General features: G+C 41.4%; 1 protein-coding gene across 6 annotated transcripts in view; it reads left to right on the top strand.

Annotated features, from left to right (window-relative positions):
* LRRK1 (leucine rich repeat kinase 1) overlaps positions 1-17203 on the top strand; it is a 57160-nt gene extending 39957 nt beyond the window's left edge. For 5 of the 6 annotated variants that reach the window (XM_042475300.1, XM_042475299.1, XM_042475295.1 and 2 more), the window contains 14 exons: positions 161-332; positions 1894-2057; positions 2421-2560; positions 3387-3636; positions 4842-5008; positions 6517-6714; positions 6911-7188; positions 7854-8048; positions 8908-9062; positions 11065-11182; positions 11721-11837; positions 13303-14150; positions 15469-15570; positions 16552-17203. In XM_042475300.1, coding sequence (XP_042331234.1) covers positions 161-332; positions 1894-2057; positions 2421-2560; positions 3387-3636; positions 4842-5008; positions 6517-6714; positions 6911-7188; positions 7854-8048; positions 8908-9062; positions 11065-11182; positions 11721-11837; positions 13303-14150; positions 15469-15570; positions 16552-16729 — 3082 coding nt within the window. In that variant the 3' untranslated portion in view covers positions 16730-17203. Of the gene's footprint in view, positions 1-160; positions 333-1893; positions 2058-2420; positions 2561-3386; positions 3637-4841; positions 5009-6516; positions 6715-6910; positions 7189-7853; positions 8049-8907; positions 9063-11064; positions 11183-11720; positions 11838-13302; positions 14151-15468; positions 15571-16551 lie in introns of those variants that run through there. The other variant, XR_006104652.1, reaches the window with a different exon arrangement.
* Positions 17204-20607: the final 3404 nt, after the last annotated feature.

Below are 20607 nucleotides of genomic sequence, written 5' to 3'. Positions count from 1 at the left end.
TGTAAAGCTCCTCTCTTCCTGCAGTGTTGCAAAGGCTTTTAATGTATATGTTTTTTGCTATGCTGTTTAGTATAAAACCAAAGCTATTCTGTCCAGCAGACTGGGTATTTGCTGGTTTGAAAAGTGCAATTTGTGACCTGATTGTGGCATTTGTTTTCAGTTACCTTCTACCCCACCTGCTTCCTGCCAAACCAGCCCTTGACGTTCATGGCTTACGCCATCAGACAACAAACACCATCCAAAGGGTATTCAAGATGAATTTTGTCCCAGTTGGCTTTTGGCAAAGATTTATAGCCCGGATGCTTATCAGTCTTGCAGAGATGGACCTCCAGGTAAGAGGATACAAAATTGAGGGGGGAAATCTTTTGTATCTGATGAGAGCAAATCCACATCTGACACTTCATGATCTTGGACATGTCTTAGCTTCATTGATGCACAAGAAGCACCCTGCTATGAGAACTACGTCAGAGTAATGGTATCATATTAAGACTCACACATAATGAGTGTTTTCAGTATTTGGTCACAGGACAGCTGTATTTGGGTAGCAAAATACAGAAAGGTACTTGGTAGACTTTCTGGGGTAGACATGGAAACCCCAGGAAACTGGTACTGCTAGGGTCAAGAGACAGATTTACCATCATCTCGACCATCATCTCAGTCTCATGTGTCCCATTTTTATGAATGATCACTATTTCCTCCAGTGGAGAAAAGGAGCGCAGTGAAGGATGCTCCTTTCATGGGAAGAGACCTGGCTATACAGATAGCAGTTCCACTGCAGCCTTCACAGGAATCCCTGGAATAGGCAGACCCTTTATTTCAAGCTGCAGTGGACATTTTTTGTAACTGGAAAAATGCTTACATTGACAACTACGGAGCTTAATTGTAGATAATCCCCAGACCAAAATTATTCAAATATGCTTCTGGCCACTGCATGCATCTTACTGAAGACTTCAAGGGCAATGAATTTGGCACAAGTTAATTCTTAGCACTGATTGCATTGGTATTAACTTCCTTGGCAATCTGTGTAATTACTCTCCAAATCTTCTTATCTTATTATTATCCTGTCATCAGTTCAGAATGTTCAGCTGATGATAACACTGATGACAGGAATAATGCTTGTGGTCCACAGAAGCTCTTGATGAATGTGCATTTTCCACACATACACATTAAATCAGCATTCTCAATATTCTTAAGATTATGGTCCAGCTCTATTAAATGAAATGGATGTCTTCATGTGAAGTCGAAGGCTTTCATGGCCAGCATCCATAGTTTTTTGTGGTTTTTTCAGGCTAAACTCTTCCAGAACATGGCCACATTGCCTGAAAAATCCACAAAAACTATGGATGTCTTCATGTTCAGCGGGATGTGAATTGCCTAAATCCAGTTGTTAGTCCCGGCTGAAGTAGACCCATTAATCTGATAGCATATACATAGGTATTAACTTACCATTCAGCAATTGATTCAGCAGATCTACTCTAGTTGATTGCCAGCATAGTGTTGTGATTTGAATGTTGGACTAGGACTCTGGGAGACAAGGGTTCAAATTCCCACATGGCTCTGGAAACCCACTGGGTGACCTTGCGAAAATCATACTTTCTCAGCCTCAGAGGAAAGCCACAGCAAATACCCATCTGATGAAATCTTACCAATGGCTTTGCCATCAAGCGAGGCTCTGCCTCTACAATTGAATGATCCGAGTCAGCATCATTCTCAAGCTGAAGGTCCAGCCATCTGCTGTTTCCTACATAACAGAACAGAACCTGTATCTGTAGCACTCAGGTCCTGCTTGTCTGTTTCACACGGACACATCTTGAAACATGAAAAGAATGCTTAACCAGATGTGCCATTCTGACAGTTCTTTTTATAATGTCCCCATTTTTCCTCCCGTCCCAGTTCTTTGAAAACAAGAAGAACACCAAGACTAGGAATAAAAGAGCTGCCATCTACAGTTTCACCGGCACACAGCGAAACAGATGCAGCACTTTCCGGGTTAAAAGAAACCACACCATTTACTGGCAAGAGGGGCTGTTTGTCACCTTTGATGGAGGTTACTTGAGGTAATGGTTGATCCCTGGGAAGTATGTCTGGGATATTTGGCATAAAAACCAAAGTGAAATGGTATACAGTAGTTGGGTTTGGGGTTTTTTTTAGGTGAAAGTAATGTGGGTATAAGTCTGCCTGGGTGAGCGATGGGGAAAGAAACAGCTGTGTTTTATATTTTCAGTGTAAGGGGATGTTAAATCTATCATCCTCTAAACTAACCTTCCTCAAACTGTGCCTTCCAGAAGTGTTGGATTATAGGAATTCAGCTCACAGAAGACTGAATGGTTGATGTAGTAAGATCCCAGGCAGCTAAAACGCTGCAGAAAGCTGGTTAAAAACAGCCCTTCACTGATTTCTCAAGGTTTCTATTCTTGCAGCGTAGAGTCTTCAGATGTTAACTGGAAGAAGAAGAAAAGCGGTGGCATTAAAATTATCTGCCAGTCAGAGGCGAGGGATTTTTCAGCAATGGCTTTTATTACCGATCACGTCAATTCCCTGATAGACCAATGGTTTCCTGGTAAGAATGATTACCATTAGTTTCTGCTAATAGAAATAATGTTTTTAGGTGTCCCTGAGAACTTTGCCTTTCTCTGTGCATTTTGGACATTTGTCTTTTCTGTACACCATCACGCAATGTCTTACAAACTGCTTTTGCAAGTCCTTTGAGTTTCACGACAAGATTCCTTACTGACATGCATCTGCATCTGGATGGTTGTGGTGGGGTGAAGAATTCATGCACAAAAATGCAAATCCAATACCCCAGTGTGCGATTTCTAGGGTCCTAGTGTCTAGATTTGAATGGTATGAATGGTAGCAATGTTATAATATGCTTTATACTCAAGTAATAAGCATTTGGCTTTTAAAAGTGCAACAGCTGGAGTTTCCCAAATCGAAAATGCTTGAAACCCCAAATGTGTGTGTGTGTGGGGGGGGTGTGTGTGCAAATACAGTGCAGGTATTCCAAAATCCAGAAAAATCTGAAATCCAAAATAGTCCTGATCCTGAGCATTTTGAATAAGGGAGACTGAACCCGAATTGATTTTGTTGCAAAGCTCAAGCAATGCACTTCTGATACAGGGCCTCACCAGTTGCCAGGTAGGGATTGGTGTGCAATCCCAACTAATGCTCACCAACAACTCTGTGCACAGAGCAGTCCCGAATGAATGAATGAATGAATGAATGTTGCCTGCAGGAATAGCACCCTTTTTCCTGGATTTAGTCCTTGAAGTTATCCTGGGGAAAAACAACTGGTGCAGCAACACACTATCCTTATTAGGGAACCTTGTTTTGACTGTGATAACGCAATCTTGAAATCTGATTTATGGTTCTCAATCCATCATCAGCACTCACAGCCACCGAGAGTGATGGGACTCTGCTGATGGAGCAGTACGTCCCTTGCCCAGTCTGTTCGACACCTAAAAAAAAAGATGAAAAAGGCAACCAGAAAATCGAGGACATGCAGTACTTCAACATGGAGGATTGTGTTCTGACGGCTATTGAGTCCGACAGCATTGTTTGTGGTTACCACCCAGATATACCTGTGCTTTTGCAGGAGTTGGTTCCTGAGCTTTTCATGACAGATTTTCCTGCCAGGTGAGATGGATTTCCCTTTTCATTTTTTCACCCTGGAAATAACAATGTCTGGAAATAACATCTGTTAGATCTATTAGAATTACAAATTGTTTTGGTAATTCTGCTGCCGCTTTCCAGTTTGTTTATGTATGCATGTATGTAAAGTAGTTTCAGAGAGGCTTGCTGTGATTTCATTAAATTATTTCCCTACCCAGAAAGATACAGAGCCAGCATGGTGTAGTGTTTTAAGCCTTCGACTATGACTCTGGAGACCAGGGTTTAGATCAGCAGGCATTTGAAGACAAAGCTTGAGTGGGGACCATCTAATCTGTCTGTTTCTTGGGACACAGAAGGTTTTGTTGTTGTTAATTGCCATCATGCCAACTTCTACTTATGGTATTAAAGAGAGACTTCCAAGACAACTTGTTATTGTCTTGCTCAGATCATGCAAGCAGAGGACTCTACCTTCTTTGATCGAGTCTATCCATCTGTATTGTGGTCTTCCTCTACTGCCTTCCACCTTACCACACATTGCCTTTTCTCATAAGACCTGTCTTCTCATATCCAAAGTACAACAGTCTCAATTTATTTATTACTTTGGATAGTGATGTCTTGATCCATCAGCTTCTAGGAAGAGTTCAGGCTTGATCCATTCATTTGCCTTTTAACAGTCCATGGTATCCATGGAACGCTCCTCCAGTGCCACATTTCAAATGAGCTGATTTTCTTTTTGCCAGCTTTCTTTACAATCCCATTTTTGTACCCATACATAGCCATTGGAAATATTATGGCAAGGAAAATTCTGACCTTCATACATCTTATCTAATTCTTTCTGATCTTTCATAGCTGCTCTTCCAAGTCCTAGAGTGCATTCTACATGTAGAAATAATGCAGTTTGACACTACTTTACATGCTGTAGCTCCATCTTATGGAATACTGGGAAGGACTTTGGCCTCACAAAACTACAAATCCCAGGATTCTGTAGGATGGAGCCCTGGCAGTTAAAGTGGTGTCAAACTGCATTATTTCTACAGTGTAGATGCACCCATAGTCTTCTGATTTCTTGGCTATGCTCTCTATTTTGCTTTATAGGTGACCTTAAAGCCATTGTTTCCATTTGATAGGTAACTGGGATTGCCCAACACTGGCCCTTTGGAAACTCAGCACATACATCCTAAATTCCTTAAAGATAAATTTTGCCTCATTCTCTCCATCATGCCTTGCAGATTGTTTTTGGAAAACAGCAAACTGGAATACATTGAAAATGAAAGCAATGTCCTCGGCCAAGGAGGAAGTGGGACTGTTATATATCAGGCACAGTACCAAGGAAAACCGGTGGCAGTGAAGCGATTTCAGATTAAAAAATGCAAGAGTTCTGCTTGTTCAGCTACAGGTACTGTACCGCTATTCTGAAAACTAGGGACTTTTCCCTTTCACCCCCTTCTCTGTTTAGAAGCAAATAACCTTCCCCTTTTAAATATCAAAAATTCCTGTTTAAATACAGCTTTTACACCTTGGCTAGAAATAACGTCTGTCTTGGGTGTGAGAAGTTTGGTGTTTGGTGTGTTTTAACACATCTTTATAGAAACATGCATTCATGAATAAAAACGGGAATGTTTTTAGAAATCTAAGAAATGCATGGAATGGAAGTGAGAATTGGGCACAGGAATTTGAATGACTTTCCCAGTTGACTCTTAAGCTGTGCTGCCCACAGTTCAGCAGCTGTCATCGTTCAGTGCTAAGACTTGAGCTGAATGCCTGGTGTCGCCAGTTAAAAATACACACCCTTTTCTGGAAGGGGTCAAAAACCTAAATCAAGTAGTAATCCAATTACAAGACAGTGCCATACTCACTGCAGGAAACATGAACACTTGAAAAGCAGCATACAAAGACTGTTGAGTCAGTGCCTGTGTACTAGCATCTTTACATGGTATAAGATAGGAACTGAGGGTGGACAACTGTCAGCTGTTTGGGGAACTGCATTTACACACACATCCCACCAAAGACCTTGGAGGCCTCTTCCCCCAGAAATATATTTGCAGTGGTCCCTTGGTATCTGCTAGGGTTTGGTTCCAGGAACCCCTGTGGATACCAAAATCCATGCATGCTCAAGTCCAATTAAATACTATGGATAGTAAAATGATGTCCCTTATATAAAATGGCAGAGTCAAAGTTTGCTTTTTGGAATGTATGTGTGTGTGTCTGTGTCTGTGTGCGTGCGTGCGTGCGTGCTTCTTACCAAAATATCAATAGAAAGAAAGCTTTAGACCAAACGCAAGAGAAAAAAGAGTTGGGAAGGAGAAAGAAAAAGGCACAACCAATTCAGACACTAGTTGTTGGCTGCAAAAGTCTTATACCAACCAGCTTTGCAAGGTGAGGTCGAAGGCTTTCATGGCCAGCATCCACAGATGCTGGCAAAACGTCAGGAAGAAACTCTTCTAGAACATGGCCACATAGACGGAAAAACCCACAAAAAAACTACAGCTTTACAAGGTTGATGAGAGCTGTGCCTTCATTCACTCCCTCTGCTACAGCCTGGTGTAATGCCTACTGCCCAGTTTTGGATAGATCACAGTCATAGCCTTGGTTCCTGAGCATATTAAGCTTTTATACAGACTTTCCATGCCTAACCCTAAAGACGGGTTGCAAGGGGTCAAAGAGAAATGCTCCATCCTCATCACCAAGTGCCATATGCGTAAACTCCCTGACCTGTTATGTAGCAATGCCATAAATAGTTTTCACTGACCTTCTGGCTGTCTCCTTTTCAGCAACATCTGGCAGGTCTCCATTAGAAACATGATGCTAGAGTAAACAGACTGTTGACCCAGCAGGACTTCTCGTGTGCATGTGCCACTAACCTTGAGTTTAACTTAATGTCAGTGTGTGTCTTTGTCCATTTAGACACGATGCTGAGGCACCTGCGAGCCATGGATGCCATGAAGAACTTCTCTGAGTTCCGCCAGGAAACCTGCATGTTGCACTCACTCCAGCATCCGTGTGTTGTCTCCTTGATCGGGATCAGCATCCACCCGCTCTGCTTTGCCTTGGAGCTGGCTCCTTTGGGCAGCCTCACCACTGTGCTATCAGAAAACTCCAAAGGTGAAGGACCAGATCTTCTTCTTTCTGCCTTTTCAAACTGGGCTGTGGCCCTTGGGAAATTCTTCCAAAAAAAGGAAAGGGATACAGTTCCAGCGACTGTCCCCCCACCTCTCTCCAAAACAATTGCAATCAAGGGAGTTTTTCCTGAACTCAATGCCATTTTCTGCTCTCTCTCTCTCTCTTTCTGTTACTCCAGGAGCATCTTTTGTGCCACTAGGGCACATGTTGACTTTAAAAGTGGCATACCAGATAGCAGCTGGCCTGGCTTACCTCCATAAGAAGAGCATCATTTTCTGTGATTTGAAGTCAGACAACATTCTTGTGTGGTCTTTAGATGTGAGAGAAAGCATCAATATCAAACTGTCTGACTACGGGATTTCTCGGCAATCCTTTCACGAAGGGGCTCTAGGCGTGGAGGGTACACCTGGGTACCAAGCCCCAGAGATACGACCTCGGATTGTCTATGATGAAAAGGTACATTTAAAATATCCACGTCCATGACAGAAAATCACACCCAGAACTCAAGATAAAGGTCATGATTCAGTCCATCTTAATTACTCTAAATTAGGTACAAAACACACTGCAGAAATAATCTAGTTTGAGACCACATTAACTTCCCTGGCTCAATGTTAGGGAATTGTGGGAACTGTAGTTTGGTGAGATATTTTGCCTCCTCTGTCAGAGAGATCTGGTGCACAATAAACTACAGTTCTTAGTATTCCCTAGCACTGAGCCAGGGTAGTTAAAGTGGTCTCAAACCAGATTATCTCTGCAATTTGTTTTGGACCTTAGTGTACTTGGCCAGTTTCCAGGCCAGGTATACTAACCAGAGAGAAGATTTCTTTCAATAGTGACCCTGGCAGACTTGAATAAATATGTATTTTACTAATAAAATCACCTAAATAGCTAATTTCATGCTATGAATTAGTCTTATAAATATTAGCGCAAGTACTAACTTATGTCAAACTGTTAAATAAAACTAAATTGTTTTAGTCAACCTTCCTATACTGATTTGCTATTAAGACCGTGTCCATATGCAACAATGCAGCCCACTGGACGGGTGTAGGATGGAAAAATGAGAATTATGAAATACACATTAAATATACTTTCCCTCTCTTATCCAATATGCTTTGCCCTAGGTTGACATGTTTTCCTATGGAATGGTGCTCTATGAGCTGTTATCTGGACAGCGTCCTGTGCTTGGGCAACATCAGCTTCAGATTGCAAAGAAACTTTCCAAAGGGATAAGGCCTGTTCTGGGCCAACCGGAAGAGGTGCAGTTCCATCGACTGCAGGCCCTGATGATGGAGTGTTGGGACACCAAGCCTGAAAAGGTACATGGACAGTAGATAGATGAAGCAGTGCTCCATATTAACTTGATTGCCCATGGCACAGTATAAACATTCTTCTGAACCATATTTAGAACTGATCTTGCCTAGGTCAAGATCCTAAATCTTAAAATCCCTATTTTTTTGAAAAAACTAGAAATGGTTGCTGTGAACAGAAGTTTCATGATGGATGACTGTTTTGTATTGCAGTTTAGTGATACATATGCACTCTGGTCCAGTGTCCCTTCAGTAATTTTGTTAATGTGTATTTTAAACTGCTGTTCCTCCAAATAGCTCATGGATGCATATGTGGTATCATCTTCACATACATTCCCATTTGTTCTCCTAACAATTCTGGGATAGGCTTGAGAGTGAATGACTCGCTCAAGATTGCCAGTTGCACACTCAGCCTTCCTTGCTGACTTCCCTGTTCTTGTTAGAAGAAAGGGTTATCATATACATGCAAATAAAGATGGTGTAGTGTGTAGATGGTATAGCATGGGGTAGTGGTTTGAGTGTTGGACTAAAACTCTGGAGACCAGAGTTCGATTCCCAGTTCAGCCATGAAACCCCCATAATATATTCACTTTGGACTTGCCAGATGTTGGAAATGACTTGAAGGTACACACCAAGAACAAAGATGCATGTGTGGAGCTCCTGTGCTCCATGTTCACTTCCCAAGTGGAGAGACCCAAGATCGCCATTCCTATAGAGAGCACCATGTATGCAATGAGCTCCCTTTTCCCCACTGCAGTAATTTCCAAAGCCATTTTGTTCTATGACTCAGAAGGCCTATAAGTTCTGAATCTTCATCTTTCTGTACATATATATGCCATGTAGCAAGTCTGTTTTCTCTTTCATCCAGCGACCGTTGGCCACCTCAGTGGTAGGAAGAATGAAAGACCCCACCTTTGCTACATTCATGTACTTGCTGCCATGTGGGAAACAGTCATCTTTCTTCTCTTCCCAAGGGCAAGAAGAGTACACAGTCGTATTCTGGGAAGGGAAAGAAGATGCCAGGTTTGTGTGTAGTTGTGTTTTTAAAATCCCCTCTGTGATCTTTCATGCAACATAAATGAACCAGTTGCTTAATACTGTATCTCTTAACTTATTTCACTAAACAGAAGATGTTCAGCCATATTTTGTGCTCTGATTCCTTTACGTTCATTTGTGTTGCAAATCTTGCAGTATAAAGCCTTTGACTTCACCTTGCAATATAATTTTGCTGTCATTTCTAAATTAAATTAAATTATGTTTCTTATGTACCTTACACACTTAATGTAGAGGTAATTATATGCGCAGTGTTTTTAATAATTTTGCGCATGAAGCAAAGTTTGCATCCACTGAGCCGTCAGAAAATAAAGGTGTCGCGATCTCAACCACTTATGTGGGCAATTTTGGATTTTGGGATTATTTTGGATTTTGGACACAATCTGTATATTAATAAATGTAATGATAAAAAGCAATGTATTAGGTGGGTTGAACCAGCTGATGGTGGCCACTTTCTTCTTTTCATAATGCTATTCCTTGAGTCTGAATGGCTGTTTTGTGGTGTGTGTCTGTGTTTTCTAAAGCAGGACAGTAACAACAGCAAAGAGCCACATCTGGTTTGAATCTTTAGATGTGTAACATTTTGTGCTCAAGCTGGTAAAGAGGCCCAGCATTAATGATAAATTTATGAATACTCTGTGGTTTTCTCTCCAAACACAAAGGGTATTGTATTGTGAGTAACGGCAAAACAAACGCACTGTTCCTCCTTGGAAAAGCACTCATGTGTCAATGTTTAAAAACTTTCCTACCAGCCTTCAGATGGAATTACCATGACAGCTTCCCCTTTAGCTAAGAAACTTGGTGTGAAATGTGTAGAAGCCTATGGGCAACCTGATGCTCTTGAGTGAATGTGGCAGCACATGCAGGAGAGCCCATGCGCTGTACATTTACATACCTGCACCTGAATTTACTAGAGCCCCCAGGATTCTCCTGTCACAGGAGTAGATACAAATTTAGATTTTCATTGCTCACACCAAAGAAAAAGGCCCAAAGCACAGTGTTAAAGAAGAGAGGAAAAACCAAGACTTGAAAAGGGTAAAAAGTATCACTTGTGCTGCATTTCATGCCCAGTCTCCAAAAAAGGTTTGGCAGATTGCTTATAGCAAACCTCCTATTTATTTGCTGTGAGAGCATCCCATCCCACAGAGTGGAGCCAAACTGATCCTCTGGTTTTCCAGGGAGCTGGTAGCAATAGAACAAATTAGAAGGCAACTAAAACAGTGTTGGCAGAAAATGCAGAGTTCATCCAATGTAATACAGGCCAAGGTTTATCTGAGGACCTATTCTGTGGCAATAAAAGGCAACAAAGACAAATTTCTTCTCTGCCTTTATTGACTCTGCAGGGAGTCAGCCGGCAGAGCAGTTTCGAGGGGTCAGGGGTCTTTCACACAGAAGCCCAAGAGAAGAAAATCCTGACCACTTGACAGCCAGCTGCAGACAACTTGCCATGCACTTTGCAGATAAAATTGCATGGACCCACTCTGACTTGGATGGTACAGATCCAAAGGATGTAACTCTGGCCCCTGCTTGCCAATGACAATGGGTGTTTTTCAGTTTGTGCAACCTGTGGATAGGATTCAGCTACATGTGTTCTAGGTCCTTTCCTGGATGGTTAAAAATGCTAGAAGGGGACTGACTGAGAAGGTAAAGGGAGTGGTTAATGCCTCACTAAAACAAGTGAGAGCTCCAGCTTTGCCTGTTATAAAACTATTACTAAAAACACCATTCTGGATAATTATCAGCCAGTCTAACATTCCATTTTTGGCCACATTTTTGGAGCATGTAGTGCTCCAGGTGTTTCTGGATAAACCAGTGATCCAAATCCATTTCACTTTGGTTTCAGGCCTGGTTAAGGGACAGACGGCTTTGGTCACCTGGAACTAGGCATCTCTGGCTTTTTGCTTCATTGCTACTTGCTGATGCCAATTTTCTGGCGAGGCAGTAAAAAATGAGTGCTGTTTTCTGATTTCAGAAATTATACAGTAGTGAATGCAGAGAAAGGGCTGATAGAAGTGGCAAAGATGAGCTGCCCAGGAATGAAGGTGTGCTGCCAGCTGAAAGTTCAGAATTCACTATGGACTGCCACAGAGGTATTTCCTCTCCAAACTGTTTCTGTATTTGGACTGGGGTGTCTCTTATCACTGGGATCTAACTCACCAAGATGCTGGAAATTATGTCTGTTGAAGTTGTGGAGGTACAGGAGAACAACAAGTGTTTCGGTTTGGGAGCCCTAGCTTCAGTTTTCCCCAGCATTTTCTTCTTGGTTTGTGTCTCATGTCATCTGCATTTCCAAAGACATGATACTACTCTTTGAAAAGACCATATGATTGATCACTGGTGAGATTTCCCATTCAGTGCTGGGTTGAATCCATAGAGATTCATCATTTTAAGTGCTTTATGAAAATGAGCCAAACGCTGGGATGCATAAATGGGGTTATTTTCTCCAAAATGAATCCACTTGAGAAATACCTTTGTTAGGAAATCAGTAGACAAAAAGATAAAACCCTTCCCTAGTTTTGCTGACTTTTATATATGTGCTCTCTTTCTTTTTTCTTCCAATTTCATTCTATTTGTGACAGCATGAATATAACTATTGAAATTAGGTTTCTTTCTTTTGCTCTTGTACAGGACCAAAAGATTTATGTCTACAGCTTAAGAGGCATGTGCCCTCTGAAGGTGCCACAAAAAGGTGTCGACACGCCAGCAGTTGTCACCTATTTCCTTGCGGTACCCATTGTAAAAAAGGTAAAAGGAAGCAGGTTTCAAACACGGGCCATTAATATCTTCCAGCTATTCAGAAAACCAATCATAATCTGTTTTTCATTTCATTTTAAACACAAACACCTGAACCAAACAGGGTAGACCCAGGGAATCAGTGCGAGATTTACATAAGTGTTGTTTTACCATTCTGCAATGCATTCATTAGGGATGTTTTAGCTGGGGCTAGCCATTGGATTTGGACCAAAATATTATTCAGATTAGTTTAATATGTCAGGATTAGTATTAGTTCCACTTACCAAGAATTTTGTCAATTAATTGGCTGCCTACACTTAGCAGCTAGGATGGTTGTGGACAGATTTTGGAAGAGCGATGAAGTTCGCACAATTTTTGAATGGTTAAATCAACTTTAGAGTATAGCACTCATGGAAGAATTGACAGCATGCAACAGAGAATATAGAAATAGCCAGCAAACAGTTTATTTTATGTTATGTTATTTTATTTTAATTCTATGTCACCTTTCTCCCAGACACAGACTCAAACCTGGTATCCTTTTGTTAACTATTTACCTGTTTACAACTCCCATAATCTCCATCTTGACTAACAAACTGTTCTTTAGTGTACACTTAGGAGACATGAGCAGAATTAGAAAGAGGAAAAGAGAGAGCTTATTTGCCTAGTCTTCTTCTCTAAAGCAATTCCTCGTGGCATGTTCAGAACAAAATCTTCACTTCCTTTCTTAAAATTCTTTGGAACTAAAAGAGTTTGATCAGCTGGAATTTGCTAGGAATGTAGTGATGGTTTCTAAATGCCTAACAGCCAAAGTTTGTTCAAGGCCCATATTTGTTCAAGGCCTATACCTGTGTGGACTGTACAGTGATGCATGGGATATATATTCTGGATCAAAGGTAACCCCCCCCCCAACATATCCACACACATTGCTGACCCAATGCAATGCTTTTCACTATGGTTTTGATAAAAGTTTGTGTATGTTCATCCAATTCTCATAGTTCTTAAAATTTTCAAAATTAAGCATTTATATCTGCCCTTGCTAGCTTTCACATTGAAAACTCAGTTATCTTACCATTATTATGCAATAAATTATGTCAACTTCGGTACAATTGCCTACATGGAATTCCCTATGTTTTGCATTGTTACATTAATAAGCAGTAAATGCTGTATAATTGGTTGGTTGGTGTCTGGATACATGAGTTAGATTGAGAAAATAATCTGTGCGGTATTGAGTTCTGATACACTGCAAAGATCAACAAATGTGCTAATATAGAAATTCTACATGTAGGAGACTTAGCATTGGTATCTGCCCCAGGATCCATTAGTATCTGATGACTACACATCCCATTGCAACTGAAGCAATTGCCCTATTGAAATCTAAGAGATGGGCATTGTCACCTTGTAACACTGTGTAAAGTTTGGGGGTATTTAGTTGGATGCAAAATCAGTTATCACATTTTTAATTCTCTTCTGCTTTTAGAATGCCTACCTAGTGTTGGCTGGTTTGTCAGATGGACTTATAGCTGTTTTCCAAGAATCCCAAGGTGTCCCAGAGGACAGTTGCTGCTACCTGTGCTCCCACACTGCTAATCGCTCCATATTCCAGATCAGCGATGATGACCCCCGCCAAAATCCTTACCCTGTGAAAGCAATGGAAACAGCAAACAATGGGACCGAAGTCTGGTACAGCAATGGCCCTGGCGTCCTCATTATAGACTGTGGAGTCATGGAAATCACCAGGCGACTAGAACCCTACAACCCACCATCTGTCATTGTTTCCATAGTGTGTAGTTCAGAGTGTAATGGGGAGGAGGTGGCCTGGTGCTTGGATGATACAACCAATTTCCTGGTGATGTACTACACCACCACTTACCAGCTCTGTGCGCGCTATTTCTGTGGGGACCAAAGCCCCTTGAGAGACATGTTCACTATTCAGCAACCATCAACATCGATTCCCACTATGCTAGCTACAAATGGGAGTTTGGGTTCAGAGACCAGTTCTTTAACAGATGTGAACATTCTACAAAGCCAAGAACTAGGGATTCAGATATTAAACCATCAGGACTCTTTGACAGACTACTGCTCAGTGTCATCTTACTCACCCTCATCTACCAACATGCTGACAAGATCCTTCTCAAGCCTGCCAAGCTCCCCTGTGAGCTCCTCCAGTGCACCTTTCTCGACAGATTGCGAGGAACTTGACAAGCTTCAGGGGCTAAACCTTCCCATGGAAGGACCTGAAAGTATTTCTGAACCAACCAGTGATGATGTTGAGCGTCTCCAGGCCATGAGAATCCTCCCTGTAAAAGACCTCATATGGATCCCTAGGTAAATTGCATTGGAAAGCACTGTGGTCACATGAAAGGTGGTTCAAAAGCTGTAATCTTGCTTGCACTTCCATCACTATGTAAAGATTTTACAGTGCTAATTCTTACAATTCAGAATCCTACTCAGAGCCTGGCATCCTGCTAGTGACTTAGGTGTGCATAAGTATGTTTTGCAGCAAGTTGCATAGAGCTATTATTTGTCCTTGAGCTCTGTCCAAAAACCTCCTAAGCTTGGGGCTGGGCATCTGCTGCTACTATTACTTCTTAGTGGTAGGAGGAGGACGGAAATGGAGATTCAGGATCTGGCTGCTCTGAGCTTTTGGGGGAAGAAAAAGGCAGGTGCACTCCATTTGAGCATGCACCTTCATTTTATCCCGCGGGATGAAACTGAGAACAGCTGCTTCTCTGCCGTCTGAATCACTTTCCCCACTTCTCCACTAGTAAGCAAGCAACTACTGAACTGTGAAAGGACACATAACTGCATGTGCAGAGCTATGTGTACATGTAATGTCTCAACCAAAGGCTAAGTAACCAGATCAATCTGTAACTGCTCTTCTTCCAGCAGTCACTGTCACAAGATGTGGCAGTGCCTAGTGGCCTAGATGATGTTAAAAGGGGGTTGTATGAACTCACAGAGAAGGATCAGTTTGTCAGTAACCACTGTATGTAATCTTGAAATAGATCTGTCATGTTCAGGAATGGTGTGCTGCCTGCCTCTCGAGACCTGGGTAGCTCTAGGCTTTGTGCATGGAAAGCCAATACAAAGGCTAAGACTGAGCAGCCTCATTTCTCTCCTGGCATGTTGCTACTGTATTACTACTATTGCAGTCCAGAGAAAGGCAGCAGCCTAGTTTGACTCCCAGTCATGGCTTGGTTACTGGGAGTTTCTCAGCATGAAAAGTGGCTGCCTTCTAAATAACATCCCAGGCATTTGAACAAAATCATTTTTCTACACTGTCCCCCCTGGGTTGGACTCACCAATCCCAGTTGTTTTTAAAACCTCTCCTGCTGAGATACCAAGGAGACTGAACAATTTTCTCAAGCATGTATTTGTTTTCTGGGAGAGCTTATAAAAACAAAGAAGACAAACTGTTATGAGCCCCAAATAGAAAACTGAATCAGAACAGCCAGCCCTGTCTGAGAAGCAGATCCTTACTTGCCAATTGAGAAGTTCAGTTATTTCCTCTCACCATGATTTTTAAGGAGAGATAAGGAGCTGCTTCTGAGAAACTTTGAGAAAGTGTATATCTTTCTTATGGTTGAATCACTTCCCCTGTTGAGTGATATATAATAGGAACCCTATTGCTTTCCTTTTCCAGGCAAGGTGGAGATATCATTGTGATTGGCTTAGAGAAAGAAGCCATCTCTCAGCGGGGCAGAGTCATTGCCGTACTAAAAGCTGCAGAGCTGGCTGCTTATGGGTAAGGATGGATGGGAAAGGTATGGGGAAACAGATTGGGAGGGACCCCTATAGCTCAGTGGAATACCACAGACTGTACACACATAAGGACCTGGTTTAATCCTCAGCATCTCCAGTTGTTAATAGACTCTCTAGTTGGCATGTCAGAGCCTTTGAGAAGAGTCAGTCATTCCTGAAATGCTCATGAGCAGCACTGGGGCAAAAGCAGAAAGCAAAACCTGATGCAAACATATTTGCCTCTGTTCTCCAAATCTCTCTGCATAAATGTGCAGACAGGACCCTGGTGAGGAAAACAAGGAGTTGTAATTCAACCATATCTAGGGCATCCCCTAGATATCCTCACCCCTATGTAGACAATCAAGGTTTTGAGCCAAGAGAAACAGAATTCAGCAAACTGAGCATACTTGTGCAATGTGTCTAATTTTGCTCTTATTTTTGTTTGTTAGTGTAATTTATTCTAAATTACCTAGTCATGGGGAGGGCAAAGAAGGAGTAAGTCAAACTCTGCAAAGCACCACTGCCAATGTTAGTCATCCTACTCAACATATAGGTTGAGTCTCCCTTATCCAAAATGCTTGGGACCAAAAGCGTATTGGATTTTGGAATACCTGCATTTGCATATATGTACATAATGAAATATCTTGAAGACAGGAGCCATTTATATTTCATGTACACTAAACATATAGCCTAATTTTGTGCAAGAAACAAAGTGTGGGTACACTGAATCATCAGAAAGCAAAGGAGTCACTATCACAGCTATTGGGGGAAACATGTCTTTTGGATTTCAGAATTCTGGATAAGGGAGACTCTACCTGTATCTGTGGCTGAGGAGAATTAGAAACTTTTGTTTGAAGCATTATCTCCTTGCAGTGTCTTTAAAAGGGCAACATTTAAACATTCAAAATACTTAAAAAGCAGTTTCTGGCTCCCCATTTGTTTTGTTTTAATAATCCCTTTCTCAAACATGATTACTGGTTTCCAGGTCACTAGTGGATGCTGCTGTCCTGGCCAAGGATACTGTTGTGTGTTGCTTCAAGAATGAGGCCATGGAATGCTGCCTGGCTGTCTGGAGGAGCTGGGGTGCCAAAGACTTTGACATTTTCTACCAGTCGTATGAAGAACTGGGAAGGCTTGAAGCTTGCATGCGAAAGAGAAGGTAGTGCTTGTGGATGAAGGCACAGTGACTGAGTACTTTATAGTAACAGAAAACTGACAGAAGATAGACAACGTCCAAGCTAGAATCTTGCCTGGATGGTTAATCTTCTAATATTGCTGCTAAAGACATTCTTGGGTTTATGTCCTCAATGCCTTTCAGATAGTCATCTGATAGAACATCATTTGCATCCTTATCTCAGTCGTGTGCATGTGTGAATCTGGCCGACACATCTCTGCGAGGCCAATGTCATGCTGTATTGTTATGCAATGCACTGATTATATTTTCCAAAACAAACAAACAAACAAACTAAAAACCAAAATCACATACCAATTTTTTTTTAAGTTAGTGGTAGATCTCACAACAATAAGGACACGGTCCGGATCAGCAATACCTTATTGGATATGGGGGTAACACCTGCTTTAAACTGCATAGGTTGAGCAGTGGAATGGGAAGATGAATAAATTGCACTTAGAAATTCTATTGATATCTTGGACCGATATGTGGTTATTACAGTTAAGTGCAGCACTGCATTAGTACTATGAACATAATTTCTAAATCATCTGCAAACAGATTACAAAGTCCTATGTGTTATCACCAACAGGCTCTGAACTCTCAATAACTCTGTCATCGCAGTTACACACTTCTAAGTGGCAATTGGTGATTTCTTTCAAAACTTGGTTATGTTAAGAGAGCTGTTGATTTTTTAAATCTTTAGAATGTGAATGTTTTAACGTACACTAATTTTGAATGAAGGACCTGAGCAAACAAAATGACAACCAAGAAGATACAAAATGGCTGCTTGTGATGCCTTTCTTGTTGCGGCAAACATGCTATTTGAATAGCAACGGCTCACTAGGCAGACAGGCATTTTAGAGTGTAATTTGCAGGAAGACAAACCTTGAAAGTGCTCCATAATGGAGCAAGCTGAGGAGTTCCATATGGGATGTATCAGAATGACACCTTCATGCAACTTTATAGGACTAAAGGTGCTGCAAACAGCAGATCAGCTCCTGTTCAAAACTGTAAGAACTGAACTAAGCTCCGTAAATAATACTCCTGTGTCCTGACATCAATAGATAAATGCACTTTGCAATGATGTCAAGATATGGAACTAAGGTAGATGTTATGGATGAATGGGCAGAGAGCCAGTATGGTATAGTGGTTTGAGTATTGAACTAGGATTCTGGGAGAGTAGGGTTCAACTCCCCACTTTGCAATAGAAACTCACTTGATGTCCTTGGGCAAGTCACACTTTCTCAGATGAAGGCAAGGGCAAATTTCCTCTGAACAAATCTTGCCCAGAAACCCCTGATAGGTTTGCCTTAAGGTGGCCATAAATTGGAAGTGACTTGACAACATTCTTGAGGATGGATGGGGAGAAAGGGGCTGGTGGAGGATGCTCAAGGGAAATTTGCAACATGGGCTCTGTCTACAATGTTCTCCCCAAATTCGCAAGCGCAGAAACTCACTGTACATAAAAGAGTTTATTGCTATTTTTATATAAGCACCTGAAGAGAAGAGTTTATGCGGCATGCTAATAAGGTCACTGGGAACCCTAGTCTTGGCAAATAACAATAAAATGAATTGTTATTGTAAGCATGTCTGTACAGAAGAATGATTTTTTTAAAATCATAATAAAAACAGCTTCCTCCAACCAAGCGTCTACATGAAATATTACTGAAATTTGGAACTGTTTGTGGCATGTATATCCACAAGGTGCTTGGCATAGAATTTAAATTCTCACCGCCTGCTGCTTTACAATGAATAGTTTCCAATAGAAAACATCCCTCAAAATAGATGGCCAAGAACTAAGTGGCGTCACTGTCACTCCCAATTGGGAACTAATGGCTGCATCTGCCCCTCAGTGTCATGGCACCTCCCAGAGTTTGCACAGCAGCGTGAAAGGAATTTGGTCAACAAGCTGTTGGTTTAGAGTGTTCTCTTACCTGTATTTACTTTTGCCCATTTATTATGTGTATAGTTGATCCAATGATCCCTCCACATTCGCCATAAATACAAAAATGCTATTCTTTTTACCTAAGAGAGGTCTCTTAGGTACCTTTTTACCTAAGAGAAGACCTCTCTAGGGATCTCCAAGTCCTCCAATGCAACTTTATGGTCAACAGCTGCCAGAGGTTGATCACAGAATCACGCTGGAGGACCTACAAATGCCTAGAGAAGTGCTTTCTTTAGGAACTTCTAGCTTCTCCAGCACAACTCTATGGTCAAATTTTGACAGAGTTGTATTGGAAGACCTAGACTTCCTAGAGAGCATATTAATCAAATCCGCAAATGTAGACAGCCAACTGTAGATGCATCATTTTTTTTGGGTACTAAGTCATCTGAAGAAGCATGGTGCAATGGCTTGAGAGCTGGACTAGGACTCTGGAAAACAAGTGTTCAAATCCCTGCTGTCTCAGAGGAAGGCAATGGCAAACACTCTCTGAACAAGTTTTGCCAAAACAATAAATAAAATAAATTCATGTTAGAGTCTCTATAAGTCAGAAATGACTTGAAGGCACACAGCAACAACAACAAAGTAATGGCAGAGGCACAAAATCCAATCAGGTCAAAGCACCTTTATTTTTTGGAGTCTAACCAGAGCATCAGTTCAAAATTTTCTATTGCTTAAGGGAACTAGTTTTGCTTGTGGCCTTCCCAAAGAAGCACTAGAGGGCATTTGTTCTTCGGGGAGATTGATCTGTCTCATCTCTTTGACTGCAGAAGAGACAAAGCAAACAGAGCAGGACAAGGGACTGTAGCAATGAATGGGGCCCTTTACAAAATCGTCTATTCCTAGAGAATTCGGTGCCTTTTTGGTTGGCCTAATAAAGTTATTACCACACTATGGATTTTGGCATATGTCTTATGATCAACATTGCCACCGCAAACTGCTCCTATTTTTTGTGTATTCCCTTCCTTTTTCCCCAGCTGCTCCACCATAGAGTTATATTTTATTATTTTATTTTTCATTGTTTTTTTACCTCCCTCCAGTCCAACCAAACCTGTTATTTCAAGATTTCTATGGAGGACAGCTCCCATTAGACACACCGAGAAGAGACCAAATTCATTGAAATGTCTTCACTGTTGTTGTTGGGTGCCTTCAAGTTGGTTCAACATGTTGTGACCCTAAAACAAATCTATCACATGTTTTATTGGCAAGAATTGTTAGCAGGGTATAGTCTTTTTGTCTTTCTCCTAGAGAGAGTGTGACTTGACCAAGCTAAACCAATGGATTTTCATGGCCAAGTTGGGATTAGAACCCAGGTCTCCAGAGTCCTAGTCCAACTGCCAAAACACTACACCAGTAGAATATGCTTGGGAGGGCATTTATGATCATGACAATAGTATCATGGTCATGATTACATATTGCAGTCATCTCTCCCTATCCATTGATTAAACCATCCCTAGTTTGAAAATATTATATATATTGCAAAAGGCAAATCTTGATTTTGTCATTTTATATAAAGGGCACCACTTCTATGCCATTGTATTTAATGGGAATTGAGCATCCACTGATTTTGGTATCCATGGATGATCCTGGAACCAAACCCAAGCAGATCCCAAAAGCCCACTATATTAGTGAATATGGAGCAGTTCCAGATCCATAACTCCATGTTATGAATCTGCAATTGCAATACAGACTGTCGGGCATTATTTCTAAATCCCTATCACTTCATATAAATTAGCATATGCATTTCTGGCAATGTGGAAGTGGCCACCCAGTTGCTTGGCTGTGCTCTGACCATGTTACCTCTCTCTGCTCTGCAACCTGCAATCCTTGGCTTAAGGAGACACGGCCAGTTTTGTGAGGAATGACCTATTTTACCCAAGCAAGTCAGTTGATAATCTTTTTCAGATGGCTCCCAGGCCCCCTAAGGG

This window comes from Sceloporus undulatus, chromosome 6 (assembly GCF_019175285.1).
Source record: "Sceloporus undulatus isolate JIND9_A2432 ecotype Alabama chromosome 6, SceUnd_v1.1, whole genome shotgun sequence".
NCBI classification, from domain to species: domain Eukaryota; kingdom Metazoa; phylum Chordata; class Lepidosauria; order Squamata; family Phrynosomatidae; genus Sceloporus; species Sceloporus undulatus.
Note: the sequence above shows the minus strand (reverse complement) of the source record. Positions and strands in the feature narration are given on the sequence as shown.